Source organism: Cherax quadricarinatus, chromosome 12 (assembly GCF_038502225.1).
Source record: "Cherax quadricarinatus isolate ZL_2023a chromosome 12, ASM3850222v1, whole genome shotgun sequence".
Taxonomy (NCBI): Eukaryota; Metazoa; Arthropoda; class Malacostraca; order Decapoda; family Parastacidae; genus Cherax; species Cherax quadricarinatus.
In genome coordinates this window covers 22,680,580-22,701,513 of record NC_091303.1, presented here as the reverse complement: position 1 = coordinate 22,701,513, position 20,934 = coordinate 22,680,580, and the positions used below count along the sequence as shown (strand labels likewise).

The 20,934-nt window shown below is 39.5% G+C and overlaps 1 protein-coding gene across 4 annotated transcripts in view; it reads right to left on the bottom strand.

The window, feature by feature from the left end:
• LOC128686610 (tetratricopeptide repeat protein 17) overlaps nt 1-20,621 on the bottom strand; it is a 212,291-nt gene extending 191,670 nt beyond the window's left edge. For all 4 annotated transcript variants that reach the window (XM_053773558.2, XM_053773555.2, XM_070084264.1 and 1 more), the window contains exons 1-2: nt 20,301-20,621; nt 2,921-3,058 (exon numbers count right to left, since the gene is read on the bottom strand). In XM_053773558.2, the coding sequence (XP_053629533.2) occupies nt 2,921-3,058; nt 20,301-20,426 (264 nt within the window). In that variant the 5' untranslated portion in view covers nt 20,427-20,621. The remainder of the gene's footprint in view (nt 1-2,920; nt 3,059-20,300) is intronic.
• Between the last annotated feature and the right edge of the window lie 313 nt (nt 20,622-20,934).

Here is a 20,934-nt window from a genome sequence, read left to right as displayed (position 1 = left end):
AAAGAAAACGTGTACGAATCTGTGTCTGGCCTAATCACTCCTGCTTTTGTTTACAGTTCTCAGCATGAATTATTCATTACTTCTCCCTTCGTTAATGATGGCATCTAAGGTAGTTGTTAGAAACAATTAAATTCAGTGAACAAGGCATGTCGATGGTAATAATATGGCTCTGGGCTGCAGTGTAGGTAGCCAGTAGGTGTAGCCCAGGCTGGTTACACTTACCAGCTACCTACACTGACTTCCTACAAATAAATACTACTCACCTCTCATCCAACATTAAGACGGATTAATTGGATTTACATTACATTTCTTATGGGAAGTACTGCTTCAGTTTTCGTAGGGTCCGGTTTTCATCAGACTTTTTCAAACATATTTATCATGAAAACTGAGGTTCCACTGTACCTGAAATCTTGCAGGTTTATGAGACAGAAAAACGACACCAGCAATCCCACCATTATGTAAAACAATTAAGAGGCTTCCATTTTATACTCACTTGGCAGGACGGTAGTACCTCCCTGGGCGGTTCTGCAGCAGATTCATCATCTTTTATTCCCACACCTCTCCCAAATGCCCCTAAGTCCTAATTTTGCTGGGAAATAGTGACTCACATACCAGTACATGACCTGACCAAACCTGACCCCACCTAATGTACCTGACCTCTATCCACTACATATTCTGCAATTTTTCGTGCTTTGTATTGGCTTGATCAAAGCCAAAGAGCAAAAAATCTTCATATAAAGTGTTAAGTATTGTGTATATGTCCTTGTTCCCACAAACTATAATACTGTGGATGTTTTGCGAGTGTAGTGGTATTATGTTTCCGTGATGGTAATGAGTAATACTGATAATGTGAATAAATGAATATTCCTCTGAGTAGCTTGAACCCATTTCATCCTATAATATACAAATTTTTCTCTAATAAAGCTGCTCTATACAGCATAGAGCATACATCAGACTGGTCCAAAAATACATGTATATGTTAACTTTAAAACTTCAAAGGAAGTGCACTCCACAACGTAATTTTTATTCCACTATATGAGTCTGTACTGTGCCAAAATTTGGACCATTTCATGAATATCTAAAGGCTGTGCAAAACTTCATCTTTAGTTTCTCTCTATCACAGATGGCATCCTCAGTACCTAGTACACGAAGTGCATTGGAAGGGTGGTTAGTAGGGTGTCCCCTCGAGTTTTTCTCAACTGCCCGGCTTCTGATGCGAGGTGACGTATGTCATGCCACAATTCCTTCACCTGAGGCAGAACCTACTCTCACTTTTCATCGCCTTGATCTACATCCGGTTCTGGAACAAGGCTCCGCGTGGCATGCAAGCCCCTTGCAATGACGTAGACTTCCTCCAAACCCATCGAGCGTATCCTGGTTGGATTGGCATTCTTCGACAAGAAAGTGGACATTGTGCCAATGAACAAGATGGTGACCAACCTCAAGCAGGAAAAGAAACCAGGGTGCCCCCATTGTTTGCAAGGTGTCCCAGAGATCGGAGTCGGACTGGAGGAGCTCATGACTAAGAGGATGCTGAAGATGTTTAGCATCATTGCTAAGCAGAGGAAGGGGAAAGAAAAATCTTCTTTCTTGAATGAAGACCCTGAAATGTGGGAGATGAACACGACGTTCCTGGAAATGAAGAAGTCTGCGGGGTCTTTGAAGGTCGTGAACGACACAGCAGAAAGAGCTGTTTCCCTTGTTCAGACCTCCAACGCGTCACTGACTAAGGATGAGGAGCAGAAACAGTACCTTCTTCGCCTCATCGCGGATCACCGTCGCTGTTTCCCGGCTCCGACCAAGGAGAGACTAATGAAGGAGGGTGATTGCTGAATTTTAGAGGGACAGATTGAAGTCCCACCTTATTTCATCGTTCAAGTAGGCACAAGAAAACATTATTACGAGCAAGAGAGCGGAGCGACATCTTACGGGGAGTTGGTGTGACAAATGAGAGACCCGACACGACCCAACCAGACCTGACACGGCCAGCTGTTTTTGAGAGCTAATAACTTTTTCCCTATACAAGATAGAGACCTAATTCCTTTTGAATCTGACAGTCTCATGAAATAAATTATGTTATTAACTGTTTGTTTCACTGAAATTCCATGGGAACCCTCCAGAAAACTGCAGTATTTGAGGGGATGCTTGGCCAAATTTCAATGTTTGCTCAACTTGAGAAGTGAATTGCATTAGATCTTCTGTTGTGACACTATGCTTTCTTTACTGAAATCAAAAGAGAAAAGATGGGAGAATATGATTAAGAATTTACATTAACATTTTTTCAACTTTTAATGGGAGAAATCAGCTGGGGAAAGCACCCATTTTCAGTGATTTTTCAGTGGTTGGAGAAGGTCGATCAAAACCAACAATTTTTCAGCCAAGAATTCATGACAAACATGTGCTTTATTTAAATTGAGTGGTACCTCCTCGTCAATACACGTATAATCGCTTGTTCGTTTCGTGCTCAACAAAGCGCTAAAAACTGGTTACTGATTCAGTCATTCTGCTTTCAGAGAAAATTGGAGCTATGCTATGTGAAAGAGGAACAAAAATAAAAATTTCTTCAGTTTCTCTTCTATTGGCGAGAGACGTCTTTTTGCGTGACCCCTAAAATTGAACAAAATTTCCTGAAAATTGGTCTGAATGTTACTTAGGAACAGTGTAACAAAATAAAGCTTGTGAAGCTAACAATTTCACAACTTCATTTTTTGGACCAGTCTAATGTATGCACTACGAAGACCTTTCTATGCACTATTCAATTTTGGATAACTTTTGTGATAGCATTTACAAACAAAAATTGCACTATATAGAGGAACTTTATAAGAAAGCTTACTGTATATACTTTTTCATTCCAATCTGCTGAGTAAATCTCCACAGCTTTAAATGTGGAAAAGAAGCAGAATTCCTGAACACAACTTACTTTATCTTCGTTACGATCAATTTGAGACTTCTGTGACACGAGATCTCTCTTCAAGGACTCGACTTGCATAGCCCTCTGCTCCTGCTGAGCCAATGCCAAAAAATCATAAGGGCGCCGCAGCTGGAAGATTGAATCCATCTGCAAAAAAAAAAGGAAAAAAAAAAAAAAGGTATATTCTAAATAGGTAAATTATACAATGACAACTATGTGCTTTATCACATTAAGTTATACAGTATACAGATCTCATGACGGATTGAAACTGAAATTTATTTTTTATTTCAAGTTATCATACACAAAATACAATAAGGTCATAAGATGCATTGCATGTACAACTGTATAACAGGCACTTAACCCTTAAACTGTCCAAACTTCATTCTAAGTTTACGTGTGTAGCGCTGGTCCAACCTTCATTTTCTCCATTTGAAAGCATATAAAAAAAAGTAGAGCTACGTTCGGACATTTTAAGGGTTAAAAACAAATGAGCTAACAGACTCCTTGGCTTCATATCTAGAAGTATAAATAATGGAAGTCCTCAGGTTGTTCTTTAACTCCATATATCTTTGGTTAGGCTTCATTTGGATTATGCTGCACAGTTCTGGTCACCGTATTACAGAATGGATATAAATGCACTGGAAAATATACAGAGGAGGATGACAAAGATGATCCCATGTATCAGGTATCTTCCCTATGAGGATAGACTGAGAGCCCTGAATTTGCACTCTCTCAAAAGGCGTAGAATTAGGGAGGATATGATCAAGGTGTATAAATGGAAAACAGGAATAAATAAAGGGGATTTAAATAGCGTGCTGAAAATTTCCCGCCAAGACAGAACTCGCAGCAATGGTTTCAAGTTGGAAAAATTCAGATTCAGGAAGGATATAAGAAAGCACTGGTTTGGTAATAAAGTTGTGGATGAGTGGAACAAACTTCCGAGTACCGTTATTGAGGCTAAAACATTGTGTAGCTTTAAAACTAGGTTAGATAAAAACATGAGTGGGTGTGAATTGGACCTGACTAGCTTGTGCTGCTAGGTCTGATGCGGTGCTCCTTCCTTTAAGTGGAAGTGACCTGATTAGGAGGGTCATTGGGCTAATCCAGGGGGGGGGGACATGGACCTGCTTCGCATGGGTCAGTAGGCCTGCTGCAGTGTTGCTTCTTTCTTATGTTCTTAAATGAACTTATATAGCTTATATTAAAAACTGTCATTTGGAATAACAGTATTACAATAATAATAAGAGTATTATTATTATTATTATTATTATTATTATTATTATTATTATTATGTAGACAGCCTGTACTGTCTGCACAGACAGCCCATGCTGTCTGCCAGCTTAGTTCATATTTCGCGCCACTAAGGTGCTGCCCTCTGGGCCTGTCCAAGTCTGTGGGGAGCTGGTCCCACACGCTCTTACTCACACAGTGGCCTAGCAGGAAGACACAAGGCCTACTACTAGCTCTCTCCTCTCGTGTGATGGCCCTGCCCGGGCAATGGGCACAACACACAAGCCTGTGTACCCACCACGACTTTTCAGTAAACAAAGAAGCCTCCGAAGAAGTTTATCATTAACCACCCGCTTTCAGCTCTACCAAATAATCCTTTATAAATGGTGGGAAGCGGTGGTCGCAGCAGTTGTTTGCCCAGAGAGAGGAAGGGATGAAGTCATCTTCACTTCATCATCCCATGCAAGAAGCATCCGTCTCTCAACGAGTTATCCTGATGTCGTGTTTGCACGTTTCAGCATCCAGACACAGGTACAAGCAGGATCCAGCCGAAATTTACCAAATTTCTTCGAGAACTGTAAGTGGCGTCCCAGTGACCCTGTCATGTGGGTTTCGATAATGTGGATGGGGTAAGAATACTCACGTAGGCTGGTAGTACGTATAATATAACGGAAAGTATGGGAAGGCACCAACAGCCGACCTGCCTCTCTCTGCTCCCTATCTTGACTGACTCACAGTGCCTATGGGTGAGGGGGTGTTTGAAATCCTGCTATGGTCAGCAGCAATATGAATACAGTCAGTGATTCACGCAGAGACGGTTGGTAGTGAGTCATCTACTGGTACACTGGTTACTGGTAACTGGTTGCTAGGAACTGGTACTACTACTGAGAGCTCGGCGGTTTCGATAACGTGGATGGGGTAAGAATACTCACGTAGGCTGGTAGTACGTATAACGGAAAGTATGGGAAGGCACCAACAGCCGACCTGCCTCTCTCTGCTCCCTATCTTGACTGACTCACAGTGCCTATGGGTGAGGGGGTGTTTGAAATCCTGCTATGGTCAGCAGCAATATGAATACAGTCAGTGATTCACACAGAGACGGTTGGTAGTGAGTCATCTACTGGTACACTGGTTACTGGTAACTGGTTGCTAGTAACTGGTACTACTACTGAGAACCCCACGCTGTTTCTCAAGTCACGTGTTCAGCGTCACTTGTATGTTGCTGTTGTTGTTCAGCTCAGCACAGCTGTTTCAGCAAGTCAGAGGTGAGTTTTGTGGTGATTTCTGCGTCCAGTGTGTTTCCCCTGTGTTTGTAGGTGGAAGGAGGAGGAAGTGGCCAGATGCTCCCTCACCATACACTCACCAACGCTCCTCGCCGCCACACTACCATACACTCACCACTACTCACTCCCTCTGCTGTGTTTTCTGCTGTTTTCCATGTGAATTCATTGCCAGAGCTGTGTATCCAAGTGCCCGAGGCCACTCGAAGCTACGTGGATCAGCATGCCACATAGATCAGCAAGCCACCTGGATCGCGACGCCACGTGGGGTGTGGACGATGTCACGTGGATCTACAAGCCACGTGGGTTACCAAGCCAGATGTCCCAGGCCTCATGTGGTGGTCTGCTGCCCGCATCACATTGACGTCACCGATGCTGCTGCCCGACTTCACGACGTCACGATGTCTACTGACGTCACCTTGAGATGTCTGCTGACGTCACAGTGCTGCTGATGTCACCTCGCGACATCACACCTGACATCACATGATGTCACATCGAGTGTTCTAGTAATTATTTCAGTATTGTCGAGAAGATTGAGAGAAGATATATGTCGTGTGTTAATTAATTCCTCTCAGTCAGTGTTCTCACATGTTAGTGTATGGCTTAGTGTCAGTTTTGTGCACAGAAAAGCATCTTTTGCTAGTTTAACCCTTTGAGGGTCCGTCCCGTAGATCTACGGCTTTACGTTCAGGGTCCAAACCGTAGAGCTACGTCATGAGCTCAGCTCACTCTGATAAACTGTGAGTGGTACATTTGGGCCTAGATATGAGAGAATACATCTATGTGGTATGTGTGCACCACATAAAACAGATCCTGCAGCACGTTGTGTATAATGAGAGAAAAAAACTGAAATCATGATTTTTCGATTAAAACAGCGACTTTGCAGTGTTTTTTCGTATGTTTTTTATAGTTGTATTTGCGATTTCTTGGTCTCATTTGATAGAATGGAAGACATATTACAGAAACAGAGATGATTTTGACTGGTTTTAGCACTGGAAATGGCTTGAAACTGAGCTCAAAGTAGCAGAAATGTTAAATTTTTGCCGAAATTCAAGAGTAAACAAACGACCTCACACGTCTACTACACACCAGCTGGTGGGTCTAATATGCATTCACAAATATGGTGATGATATTTATACAATTATTACAATATTGCATAACAGTAAATCTTCTATTTTTTGGTGTGAATAAAAATTCATTATGTGAATAAAAAATCAAAATGGAATTTATTTGTAAAGCCTCAAAACGTAACTAATGAACAGAGGAAATGGTAGTTTAGTTTCAGGAATACCTACATTGTTTATTCTGGACCCTATTTTGAAATTGGAATATTTTGAACTTTGTGTTAAATTGGCCAAATTAACAATTTCCGATCACTTTAATTTGTAGTTGAAACAGTTGACTTGGCGATTTCTTGTGCTCAATCGATAGAATAGAAGTAATACTAGTGAAATAGCTAAGAATTTGGTTGACTGGAATAATGTAATTGGCCTAAAATGGGAGTCAAAGTCAGCAAAATTGCTGATTCGTAAATATCACTGACACATCAAAATTCGCGAGAGCATAATTTCGTCAATTTTCCATCAAATTTCGTACTTTTTGTTTTATTACCTTCACAAAAAGATTCTCTACCATTTCATAAGAAAAAATAACAAATTTTTTTTTTTAAATTCTTGGACACTGGGGCACCACTTCAGATTTGGGCCTTGGACCCTGAAGGGGTTAAGCCATGTTGTACCGCATGTACCGCGGGTGTGTGTAAAGCTTTCCGTGAGTCCAGTGTCAGACCTCGTGTAGCACCACTGTGCTAAGTCACCCGGTGTGACCAGCGTGTTTGACAGCTGATATCAGTCAGCCCCTGAGAGTATGAGCCCCCTTGTACTGAAAGCTCTTATGCTCATCGCTCATAGATGTCTGCAGAATCGTACCTGCTACGATTCCCATCGAGATTTGTTTCACTTCACCTCCAGACCTTCAGAGTGCAGATATATGTAGAGAAACAAGTCTGGGGACGCTTAGACTAACCTCTGCTATAACTCCAACTGCCGAAGAATGACACTCGACAAGCCGCAGTTAGCCCTGTCGGCAGGCGCTGTGTCAGCCTCGTGTCACAAGTTTCAGTGAGCTCTTGCACAAAGATGATGTCACTTTGACTGCTAGCTCTCTCACTGCAGTCTGGTGTATGATGTTACGACTCCCTGATGTTTCGCCCAGTCGTCTCTGCCACAACTCACTCCACAACTCACTCCACGCTCGCTGGCAGTGACAGCCCAGCAACAGTACCAGTTGAGAAGTGTCCTCCTGAGTCGCTTGCCAGAAGTCCTGCCCAGTTGCCAAGTTTTGTCGACGCCTCATTCGAGGGCACCAGCATGTCGTGCCCCAGGTTGAGTGAAACCTGCAGCGACTCCTACAATGACTGCTTCACCGTTCCCGAGGAGACCGTACCCTGTTACGTCACAGCTCAGCCGCAGCGATGTCTCCTGTGTTGCAGTATCTGTCCAGACGCAGGAAGGCGTGCAGTGATGCCCTTCGATGCTCACTGCCTATGACCACGATGTTTAGCACACCCTACATGTTTTTTTCTTCCCTCCCTGTAGGAAGTTTTTTTTTTCCATGTCCATATGTATATATATGCTTTTATTTTGTGTTCTGTGCCCTGTTCCTACGAGAGAGAGACCGAGTTTTTTTTACCGCCAGACATGGTCGGGACGACCATGTGGCAGGTGGCCGAGAGTATGTAGACAGCCTGTACTGTCTGCACAGACAGCCCATGCTGTCTGCCAGCTTAGTTCATAATTCGCGCCACTAAGGTGCTGCCCTCTGGGCCTGTCCAAGTCTGTGGGAAGCTGGTCCCACACACTCTCACTCACACAGCGGCCTAGCAGGAAGACACAAGGCCTACTAGTAGCTCTCTCTTGTGGGATGGCCCTCCCGGGCCATGGGCACAACACACAAGCCTGTGTACCCACCACGACTTTGCAAATAAAGTAAGAAGCCTCCGAAGACGTATCATTTACTCCCCCGCTACCAGCTACACTAAATAAGCACATTTAACAATTATTATTATTATTATTATTATCATTAGGGATGAGATGATACCAAAATTTCTGCTGATACCAATATACTCAATTTTGGGTTAAAGCCAATAGTTTTTTAATTACATGTATTTATATTTTAAATTATAACTATGTCCTATATATAAGGGAACGCTTATTGCTCAATAGGTATTAAATAACCCAGCAAGGTTAAATATTAAATAACTTAATTTCTCTGAGATGCTAATGTCATTACTCATTACTAATTACAGGTAGCCCCATGAGGCTTGTAAATTAAAAAAAAAAAAAAAAAAAACATTAAATTTCTGAGTCTTCCTACTGTACATTTTTAGTAATCTGATGAAGACATAATTTAAAATCAATTACAAAAATATAAGTATGAATAATTTCTAGTTATAATAAACATAAAACTAAAGCATTAAACATCCTCATAAAATTGCTTATTTAATGCTTTAAAAAACATCTTGAAAATTTAAAAAATCCTGGAAATTGAAAATCTAAAATTATAGTTAAGAACTTCAACAACAACCTCTCTCCATTATTAAACAGAATTAACTGACACATTTCCAATACATGACAGTTTAATTTTTTGTAAACCTTGTAGGAACATAATGAAAAAATAGTAAAAAAATATATATTATTCTAATATGTGAAATTAAAAACAGAGTACATACACTACCTACTCTAGTAAGTAAAATTAAAAATTCTCAAAATGAAGTTAAGAAGCATCAGCATCTCCCCATTTTCAGAAGTTATTTTGTTCCTATGAAGAGGGTAGATGTTTCCTCCAATGTTGAACAATCTTTCACTCTCTACTGAATAGGGGATGAACTCAAATATTTACTGTCTAGTTTTGCCCAAGATGGAAGAACTACTATATTTTCTGTCCATCACCATTCGAGCATACTATTTGTCTATTTCCATTTTTATATTTGTGATAATACAAATATCAGCTAATTTGTTTTTGGATGCTGACTTCTGTGATTTGGAAAACGATCCTGAGGCAGATGTCTGTGATGTGCTGCTGTTGGGAATGCTTGCCACAATTTCTTCATAACATTTATCAAAATCAAACATGTCAAGTTCTTAAATCCCTACAAGTAGAAGAATAAAACATGTGCAACAGCTAGGTATCTATTTCTGAAACATTTTTCCCACACAGTATGCTTTTTCAATAGAACATATAGGTGCCTAACTATGGAGACAGCAGAAGCACTGGAAAGGTAAAGATGATATGATCAGTTCAACAGTACTGAAGAAATAGTTTTGAAGTGGTCAGTCTCTCAACCAAGAAAAGTGTTCAGCTTCATAGTCAAGACTACTAAGCTGAGCACTTCTCATGGCTGAAGAACTGACCACATCAAATCTACTTCTTCAAGGCTGATGAACTGATTGCATCATTTCATCTTTACCTCTCCACTGCTGCTGCTGTCTCTATATTTAGTCACTTTTGTATTTGAAGATAGAATCTTCAATCGAAACAAACAAATAACTTTATTTCTATAACATGGTGTGCCGTACAGTATACAATTATGGTAACCAACATGTATAAACTACTTTATAGAAAGCTCCTTCTTATGCAAAGCATTTTAGGCAGCCTTAAAACTAACTTATAATTACTAGACAATGAGACACATATAGTACATGAGAATAAGAATATTTATTTATACTATATTAAAGGTGTTCAGTAATTTAATAAAAAAACCTAATTAATGATACATTAAGGATGAAGCTAGGTACCTTAACTGATACAAGGAAAAATGCCTTTCAAGTAATAAATGAGTTGAAGGAAGTATGGAACAAGAACAGGGACAATATTGGATGAAAGACAGGGTTTCAGGATCTGTTCAGCATAATAATCTGTAGTTGGAATCACAGTAAGGAAGTGTTTTTTAACAGTACAGTAGACTCCTGCCTTACGATGGCATCGCGTTACGTTAAATCCACCATACGATACATTTGAACGCAAAAATTTTGCCTCGCCTCACGTGATTCGTCCGGGACGCATCCCACGTGTGGCCTCAGCGACAGTGTTAATAAGCCAGCCAGTGCGGTCACATCCTCGCATACATTCGGTACATTTCACCTTATCCCAGTGTTTTTTGTGCTTGTAACTGCAAAATAAGTCACCATGGGCCCCAAGAAAGTTTCTAGTGCCAACCCTGTGGTAAAAAGGGTGAGAATTAGTATGGAAATTAAGAAAGATTTTGAAGGGTTTGGGGCTAACCCTGAGAAGCCTATGCCAGTTGTGGAATCCATTGTGCCTATTTCAAAGATTAAGTAAATGTGTGCAAAGTGGGTTTAAGTGCAAACTTTTACGGATGAAAATCACCCTAACACAGCTATTGCAAGCCGTGCTGGTGACTATTACAGTGACAATGTTGTGGCCCATTTTAGACAAATCTTAAAGGAATGGGAGGTAGAGACCTCCATGGACAGATTTGTTGTGCGACAGAGGTCCAGTGACTCTCAAGCTGGTTCTAGTGGCATTAAATGAAGAAGGAAAGTAACCCCAGAAAAGGACTTGCTACCTCAAGTCCTAATAGAAGGGGATTCCCCTTCTAAACAATAACTTCGACATTCTCCCCTCCTCCCATCCCATCAATCATCACCAGATCTTCAATAAAGGTAAGTGTCATGTATTCTATTCTTAGTAGAGTAGGTAAAAAAAAATTTTTTTCATACTTTGGGGTGTCTTGCACGGATTAATTTGATTTCCATTATTTCTTATGGGGAAAATTAATTCGCCTTAGGATAATTTCGGCTCACGATGAGCTCTCAGGAATGGATTAATATCGTAAGGGTCGCATCCTGGGACACTGACCTAAGGAGGCCTGGTCACAGACCGGGCCGCGGGGGCGTTGACCCCCGGAACTCTCTCCAGGTAAACTCCAGGTAAGGCGGGGGCCCACTGTACCTCTGAAGTAGCTGGTAGACAAGAATCCTCTGGAATCTTCAAGCAGCGAGTTCCAGATTTTAGGCCCTTTTATGCACACTGAGTTTTTACACAGTTAAGTCAAACACGTGGAATATTATAGAGATTTTTGTGTTTGGTATTATGCCAATGAGTTCTGTTGCAGCTATCAAGAATGAGTTTCAGAGCAGGATTAATATTAGAATTGACTGTCCTGTATATGTAGTATGCAAAGTAGTATGAGTGGATTTTATGCACATTAAGTTTAGACTTTTGAAAAGTTTGGGAGTGTGCTGTCTGGCACTAGACTGGGTGATCATTCATACAGCTGCTTTGTGTTGAGCTATTATTGGCTTTAGGGGATTTGCTGTAGAGGATCTACAGCTACAAATATCAGAAGTAAGGCAAGCTGCTGCTTTCTCTCCCAAGTTTCCTTCAGTTCAATCTCAATGTTATCAAGGTGTCCCATAGCTTGACTGCTAGTGCACTCAGCCCACACACTGAGGTCCATGGTTCAATCCCCAGTACGGGTGAAAACATTAAGACATGTTTTCCTAAAAACACCTGCTGTCCCTGCTCACTTAGTAATAAAATAGGTACCCGAGTGTTGACTGGTGTGGGTCACATACTAGGGACAAAATTTACCTAATTTGCCCGAAATGCTCTGCATAACAATGGACTTCCTATATTGTAGTACAGTATGCCATTGATATCAGCTAGGCCTGTATATGTGCAAAGTACATGTTACTTGTAGAAATAAAGATTATTATTATTATTAGTATCATAGTTATTATTACATGACTCATCCTCAGCACTGGCAGTAGAGAAGTTATTTTCATAACAGGGATCTTGAAATGTGTTGAGTATTGTTTGGAAGTCAGGGGTGTAACTCTCTTAACCTATTTAACACTGACCCTTTAAGAGATAATGGTGTGATACACAAGCGTGAGAATCTTGGATCACTGAAAGCTTTGTTGATGAAATGTACTTCAAATATTATTCCTGAAGCAATATTTCTGAGACAGACAATTTCTTTCACTAAGACATGTTGTTTTGTAGAATATTTTCAACAAATAAGATACAGTGGCAATAAGATTCCATTTATTTAATTAAATGATGGAAGGTGAGTATTAGGGCTCTGGTGGCCTGGTGGCGAACGCTCTCGCTTCACACGGCGAGGGCCTGGGTTCGATTCCCAGCCAGAGTAGAAACATTGGGCGTGTTTCTTATCACCTGTTGTCTATGTTCCCCATCAGTAAAATGGGTACCTGGGTGTCAGTCGACTGGTGTGGGTCGCATCCTGGGACACTGACCTAATTTTCCCGACATGCTGAGCATAACAAAGGGCTTTTTATATACAGTGGACCCCCGGTTAACGATATTTTTTCACTCCAGAAGTATGTTCAGGTGCCAGTACTGACGGAATTTGTTCCCATAAGGAATATTGTGAAGTAGATTAGTCCATTTCAGACCCCCCAAACATAAACGTACAAACGCACTTACATAAATACACTTACATAATTGGTTGCATTCGGAGGTGATCGTTATGCGGGGGTCCACTGTAGTAGTATGTCATTGTTGTCAGCTAGGCTTGTATATTATGTCTCTTCTTCTTTCAACAAACCGGCCGTATCCCACCGAGGCAAGGTGGCCCAAAAAGGAAAACAAAAGTTTCTCTTTTCAAATTTAGTAATTTATACAGGAGAAGGGGTTACTAGCCCCTTGCTCCCGGCATTTTAGTCGCCTCTTACTACACGCATGGCTTACGGAGGAAGAATTCTGTTCCACTTCCCCATGGAGATGTATATTATGTACTTGTAGTAAATAAAGATATTATTATCTAAACAATATACAGTGGACCCCCGCATAACGATGGCATCGCATAGCGATTTTTCCGCATAACGATTACTTTTATCGCAAAATTTTTGCCCCGCATACCGATTAAAAACCCGCATACCGATTTTCGTCCGAGACGCGTCCAATGTGCCCTCACATGTGCCGGCCGTCCCATTGTTTACCAGCCAGCCTCCGCGGTAACATCCAAGCATACACTCGGAATATTTCGTATTATTACAGTGTTTTCGGTGGTGTTTCTGGAAAATAAGTGACCATGGGCCCCAAGAAAGCTTCTAGTGCCAACCCTGTGGTAAAAAGGGTGAGAATTAGTATGGAAATTAAGAAAGATTTTGAAGGGTTTGGGGCTAACCCTGAGAAGCCTATGCCAGTTGTGGAATCCATTGTGCCTACTTCAAAGATTAAGGAAATGTGTGCAGAGTGGTTTGAACTGCAAACCTTTATAGATGAAAATCACCCTGACACAGCTGTTGCAAGCCGTGCTTGTGACTATTTCAATGACAATGTTATGGCCCATTTTAGGAAAGTCTTGAAGAAACGGGAGGTACAGAGCTCTATGGACAGATTTGTTGTGCGACAGAGGTCCAGTGACTCTGAAGCTGGTCCTAGTGGCATTAAAAGAAGAAGGGAAGTAACCCCAGAAAAGGACTTGCTACCTCAAGTCCTAATGGAAGGGGATTCCCCTTCTAAACAGTAAGAAGATAATGCTCTCCCCTCCTCCCATCCCATCAATCATCACCAGATCTTCAATAAAAGTAAGTGTCATGTAATTGTGCATGCCTTTTTCAGTTTGTGTGTATTAAAATTAACATTTCATGTGGTAAAAAAAATTTTTTTTCATACTTTTGGGCGTCTTGCACGGATTAATTTTATTTCCATTATTTCTTATGGGGAAAATTAATTCGCATAACGATTATTTCGCATAACGATGAGCCCTCTTGCACGGATTAAAATCGTTAACCGGGGGTCCACTGTATAGCAAAGACTTTTTTTTTTTTTCATAGATGCATTCTAAGTTTAAATAAGTGTTATTCTAGAGGGTATATACATTCTGAATGAGCTTGTGCTTGAGTAGATCATTTTATTCTTGAGGAACCTTTAGATTACTACAGGCTAGAGGAGAGTGACTGAAGTAGCACACTATTTGCCAACAATGAGCAATGATATCTTATATTACTTGTTGCATAAGTCATTCCAATTTCTTTTTCTCCATTTATTATTATAACCTGCTTATTGTACTTTTAGCCCTAGCCATGGTTCCGAATAAAAAGATACTTCTCGTTGTGTAAAGCACATACACAGTACAGTGTCCATAAAAGATAAGGTGGCTTTGAAGCCACTGTTGGCTGCCATGAGCTCAGTCTTGTGATGCAGGGAAATATGCTTTATTATTACGCTAATATCAACACTACAGTTTATTTGCCTATCACAATTGATCTAATATGACTTAAAAAAATATAAATAACATAAAAACATGTTAAATAGTCCAGAATGAATAATATGCGGCATAATACCGAGCAGTTCGACAGAGGTATGAAGAGGATATGGGATGGCTTTGGCATGTTACACTTAACCACTGCATTTCCTTGTACTTCTATGTATCATGTCCAAATAAATAAATTAATAAATAAACAAACAAGTACTATTCTCCTATCCCTGTCTTGAGGGCTTATACTAGAGAAAACGGAGAATAGCACAGGGCTAACTGTGATATACTCGTAGTGCACCATAAAACTGAAATAAAAAGCTATTTTCTCTACATATTATCATACATAGCAGCATATGTGTAGAGAACCTAGGATAACCCAAAACAGTCAGACAAAGTGACTTATTTCTAGTACCTAGCTTGGGCTTGCTACATATGATTTTGGTAAATAATTATTTTTCTCAGTTGTTTGTTCGGCTATCTTACTGAAACATGGGCAATGTATGATGGAAAGATACACCAAAACTGAAAGAAATCGGATCATAAATAATGGAGTTCATTTCTCAGCCATTAGCCGCCCCTTAGCGGTATATTTTCGTATGGTTTTTATAGTTGTATTCTCGTTTTTTTTATCTCATTTGATAGAATGGAAGATATATTACAGAAACAGATATGATTTTGATTGCTTTCATGACGAAAAGTACCTTGAAATTGAGCTCAAAGTAGCAGAAATGTTCGATTCTTTGGCGATGTTCAAGAGTAAACAAATGACGTCACTGTCTAATACATGTCTGCCTGCCAGTCCAATGGATTGACAGTATTTATACAATTATTACAATAATGCAGTAGTCCACATAACAGTAAATCTATTGTTCGTGTGAATAAAAATTCCAAATGGTAAGCAAGAGTAATATAAGAGGGGCCTGGAGCCATGACTAATGAACAGAGAAAATGTTATTTTAGTGCCAGGAATGACTGCACTGTTTATTCTGGACCCTATTTTGAAATTGACATCTTTTGAAATTTGTGTGAAATTGGCCAAATTGCCAATTTCTGACCACTTTATTGGGTAACTGAAATAGGTGAATGGGCAGTTTCTTGTACTCAGTCGAAAGAATAGAAATAAGTAAGTTTATTCAGGCATACACAAATACAGTTACATAGATTATAATACATAGCATCGTATGTATAGAGAACCGAGGATAACCCAAAAAAGTCAGACAAAGTGACTCATTTCCAGTACCTGGCTTGGGTTTGCCATATATGATTTTTGGTAAATATTTTTTTCTCAGTTGTTTGTTAGGCTATCTTATTGAAACTTGGGCAACGTATGATGAAAAGATACTTCTTAATGTACACCAAAAATGAAAAAATCGGACCATAAATAACGGAGTTCCCTTCTCAGCCATTAGCTGCCTTTTAGTGCTATATTTTTGTATGGTTTTTATGATTGTATTCTCGTTTTTTTGGTCTCATTTGATAGAATGGAAGATATATTACAGAAATAGTTATGATTTTGATTGGTTTCACAACAAAAAGTACCTTGAAATTGAGCTCAAAAGTAAGTAAAGTTGGTTAACTTTAACAAGTGTATTCTAACCTAACAACTCTGTAATACGGCAAACTCAGTAATCCGGCACACTACAGGTCCCAATTATGCTGGATTTGTGACGGCAGACCTGTACTGTGTTAATGTGTGAGTTTATATGAGAAACCCTCCAGAGTAGTGAGGTAGTGTTTAATATTACTGTTTTTTTTTTTTTTTGAGTCTATGTGTAATGTTTAGATTTTAAAAGTACTGGTTGATATCCATTTTTTCACCAGTACCAATACTAACTGCAATACCATAAAAATAACTAATACCCACCAATACTGATACTTTGGCACAGACCTAATTATTATCCTAACACCCAGGTACCTACTTATTGGTGGGCAAACAGGGTCAGCAGGTGTAAGGAAACATGCTCAAAGTTCCACCTGTGCTTGGATGGAACCTAGGTACACTTATCTTAACTACTGTACTTAAATACAGAAATCTACATGCCAAAAAATACTATTCCTTTGAACAAACATTATTCACGAACCCCAATGCAAATAAGTCACTTTATCTGACTTTTTTTTTTGGGTTATCCTGGGTAAGTTACACATATCCTGCTATGTATAATAATTTATGCAACTATATTTATGTGTACCTGTACCTCAATAAACTTACTTATTTCCATCCCAGTACCTCTCAAGTGAGGTTCTTTGACGCTGGTCAGAGGCTCTTGATCTAGGGAATTGAATCTGTGCTTCAGTTCCCTGGACTGAGCCTTCCATCCCCTGCCCCCCACAGGAGCTGTACAGTCCATATGGGTTTAGCGCTCCCCTTAATAATAATAATAATCCATCCCAGTAAGGACCCAAATGGAAATAAGTCACTTTGTCTTACTTTTCTGTGCTATCCTCGGTTCTCTACACACTTCTACTATGTATGATAATTATGTAACAGTTTTGAGTATACTTGAATAAACTTACTGGAGTTAAGCAGTTTTAAGTACTAGTTTTAGTCTGCCGGAAATGCTTTACATAAGATGGGACTTTATATAAAAAATTTATTATATAGATATGCAATTCCCAAAATCATGACAACATCTTGTATAATGGAAATAAATTTGGATTTGTTATCTTAAATCCAGTTGGTATGTTCTCGAGAGAACATAAGAACATAAGAACATAAGAACGAAGGAACACTGCAGAAGGCCTACTGGCCCATGCGAGGCAGGTCCAAGTCCCTACCGGCTTAAGCCAATGCACCCAACCTAGTCAGGTCAGGTCACATTGACTTAAGGGAGGAACACGGCAACCGACCTGTTAGCACAAGCTATCAGGTCCAACTCACACCCACCCACATCTACTCATGTATTTATCCAACCTATTTTTAAAGCTACACAACGTTCTGGCCTCTATAACTGTACTTGGGAGTTTGTTCCACTCATCCACAACTCTATTACCAAACCAGTACTTTCCTATATCCCTCCTGAATCTGAATTTTTCCAACTTAAAACCATTGCTGCGAGTCCTGTCTAGGCTAGATATTTTCAGCACACTATTTACATCCCCTTTATTTATTCCTGTCTTCCACTTATAAACCTCAATCATATCCCCCCTAATTCTACGTCTTTCTAGAGAGTGCAGTTTCAGGGCCCTTAGTCTATCCTCATAGGGAAGGTTTCTGATACATGGGATCATCTTTGTCATCCTCCTTTGTACATTTTCCAGAGAATTTATATCCATTCTGTAATACGGTGACCAAAACTGTGCAGCATAATCTAAATGAGGCCTAACCAAGGATGTATAGAGTTGAAGAACAACCTGAGGACTCCTATTATTTATGCTTCTTGATATGAAGCCAAGGATTCTATTAGCTTTATTGCGAACACTTATGCACTGTTGTCTTGGTTTCAGATTACTGCTAACCAGAACTCCTAAATCTTTTTCGCAATCCGTAATATTAAGATCTACATTATTTAGTTTATATGTGGCATGGTTATTGTCCTGTCCAACATTTAGAACTTTGCATTTGTCTATATTAAACTGCATCTGCCACTTCTCCGACCACTGCATCAGTCTATTCAAATCTTCCTGGAGTGCTCGAATGTCCTCGTCAGAATGAATTCGACGGCCTATTTTGGTGTCATCGGCAAACTTGCCGATGTCGCTCTTTATGCCCTCATCTATGTCGTTTATGTAGATTGTGAACAGCAGGGGGCCCAACACTGACCCCTGTGGAACACCGCTCGTGACGCTTCCCCACTCTGATTTCTCCCCATTTATGCAAACTCTCTGCTGCCTATTTGTCAACCATGCCTCTATCCAGGAAAAAATTTCTCCTCCTATTCCATGTGCTTTAATTTTCCTCAATAGTCTCTGATGTGGGACCCTGTCAAAAGCCTTACTGAAGTCCATATACACAATATCATATTCATTACCATGATCTACCTCCTCAAATACCTTAGTGAAAAAAGTTAATAAATTCGTAAGGCAGGAACGCCCCTTTGTAAAACCATGCTGAGATTCGTTGATTAATTTATGCTTTTCAAGGTGGCTACGAACTGCCTCGGCAATTATTGATTCCATAAATTTTCCCACTATGGAGGTTAGGCTTATTGGTCTATAGTTCGAAGCTAAGGACCTGTCACCTGTTTTGAAAATAGGTATCACATTTGCCATTTTCCACTTATCTGGCACCATGCCAGTTTGTAGTGATATGTTGAAAAGATTAGCCAAAGGTGTGCTAAGCTCCTCTTTACATTCCTTTAGAACCCTTGCATACAGTTCATCAGGGCCTGGGGATTTGTTAGGTTTTAATTTATCTATTTGCCTAAGGACCATGTCACTTGTGACCCTAATAGTGCACAGTTTATTATCGTCCTGTTCTACATAATTTATCATTACTGGAATATCGCTGGTATCCTCCTGTGTAAAAACTGAGAGGAAGTATGTGTTAAAAATTCTACACATTTCCTTATCACTGTCAGTGAGCTGACCCGAGGAACTTTTGAGTGGGCCTATCTTGTCCCTGATCTTACTTCTGTATACCTGAAAGAATCCTTTTGGGTTAGTCTTCGATTCTCTTGCAACTTTAACCTCATAATCTCTATTTGCTTTTCTAATTCCCTTTTTTATTTCTCTCTTTAACTGAATATATCGATTTCTTAATTGCCCCTCTCCTCCTTTGATTTGCCTATATATGCCTCTCTTTTGACCAATCAGATATTTTAATCTATTGTTCATCCATTTAGGATCATTTTTGTTTGATCTGATTTCCCTATTTGGAACATAATTTGACTGAGCAGCTAGAACTATGCCCTGGAAAGCATCATATCGGCAACCATCACCACCTACCTGACCCCTAGTCAGGTCATTCCAGTTCAGCCCACCTAAGTAATTTTTCAGTCCTATGAAATCAGCCAAGCGAAAGTCAGGGACGGAGACTTGATTGCCATTATTAGGGGAATTCCATGATATGTTAAAACTGAGTGATTTGTGATCACTCTCCCCAAGCTCATCATTAACCTCAAGATTATTAATTAGTGTTTCCCTACTGGCAAGAACCAAGTCAAGGAGGTTATTTCCCCTAGTTGGCTCTGTCACAAACTGTTTTAAAAAACAATCCTGGATCGTATCAAGAAAGTCACCCGACTCTAAATTTCCTGTCAAATTGCTCCAGTCAATCTGTCTATAGTTGAAATCTCCCATTAGCACAACATTTTCGTATGTAGATGCCTTACGAATTTCGTCCCATAGAAGTTTACTGCACTCCCTATCAAGATTTGGGGCCCTGTAAATCACACCCAAAATTAGTTTTTCTCGGCCCTCGAGAAGCTGTAACCAAACAGATTCAGTGGCTGACGCTTCTAATTTAATATCTTGTCTAACACAACAATTTAAATTGTCTCTGACATACATCGCTACTCCACCACCTTTCCTGTTGACCCTGTCAGTGTGGAATAATTTATAGCCTTGTATGTGACATTCAGAGGGCATCTCTCTATCTTTCAGATTGAGCCAGGTCTCTGTTATAGCAAAAATGAAGGAGATCCCTGGTGTTTTGGCTGTATCTTTATCAATTATTACAAAAACTTACTTGTGCTTGTATCTTGCCATCTTCCGTAACCACCCAGTGTGTGGTACAGTAAGCTTTCAGTATTAGAAGAGTGTAAATTCCCAAAAATAAACATCGAATGCTGAACCTGTGTTGATCCATCGCCATCACTCTAACCTTACAAATATTTCCGGCACAAACAATTCAAACATTTCACAACAAATTTTAATTTTTCCTATTAACAACGAAGCAGTATAAATAACTATACATGATCGAATGTAAATATGATTAACCATATACAAAATAAACTCAATATTAGGGAAGACATTATGCCAATAATAATAATAATGACGTCATTGTAAACAAGAGTGTCCGGTCCGTTGATTGGTTAACGCTGGTATTGACGCTGTTGCCTTGGTAACCTAAACTGCTGTTTAATAATAATGATGATTAATAATAATAATAATAATAATAATAATAATAATAATAATAATTATTATTATTATTATTAATATTATTATTATTATTATTATTATTATCATTATTATTATTATTATTATTATTATTATTATTATTATTATTATTATTATTATTATTATTATTATTATTATTATTATTATTATTATTATTATTATTATTATTATTATTATAGAGTTTTTACACAGTGTGATATGTG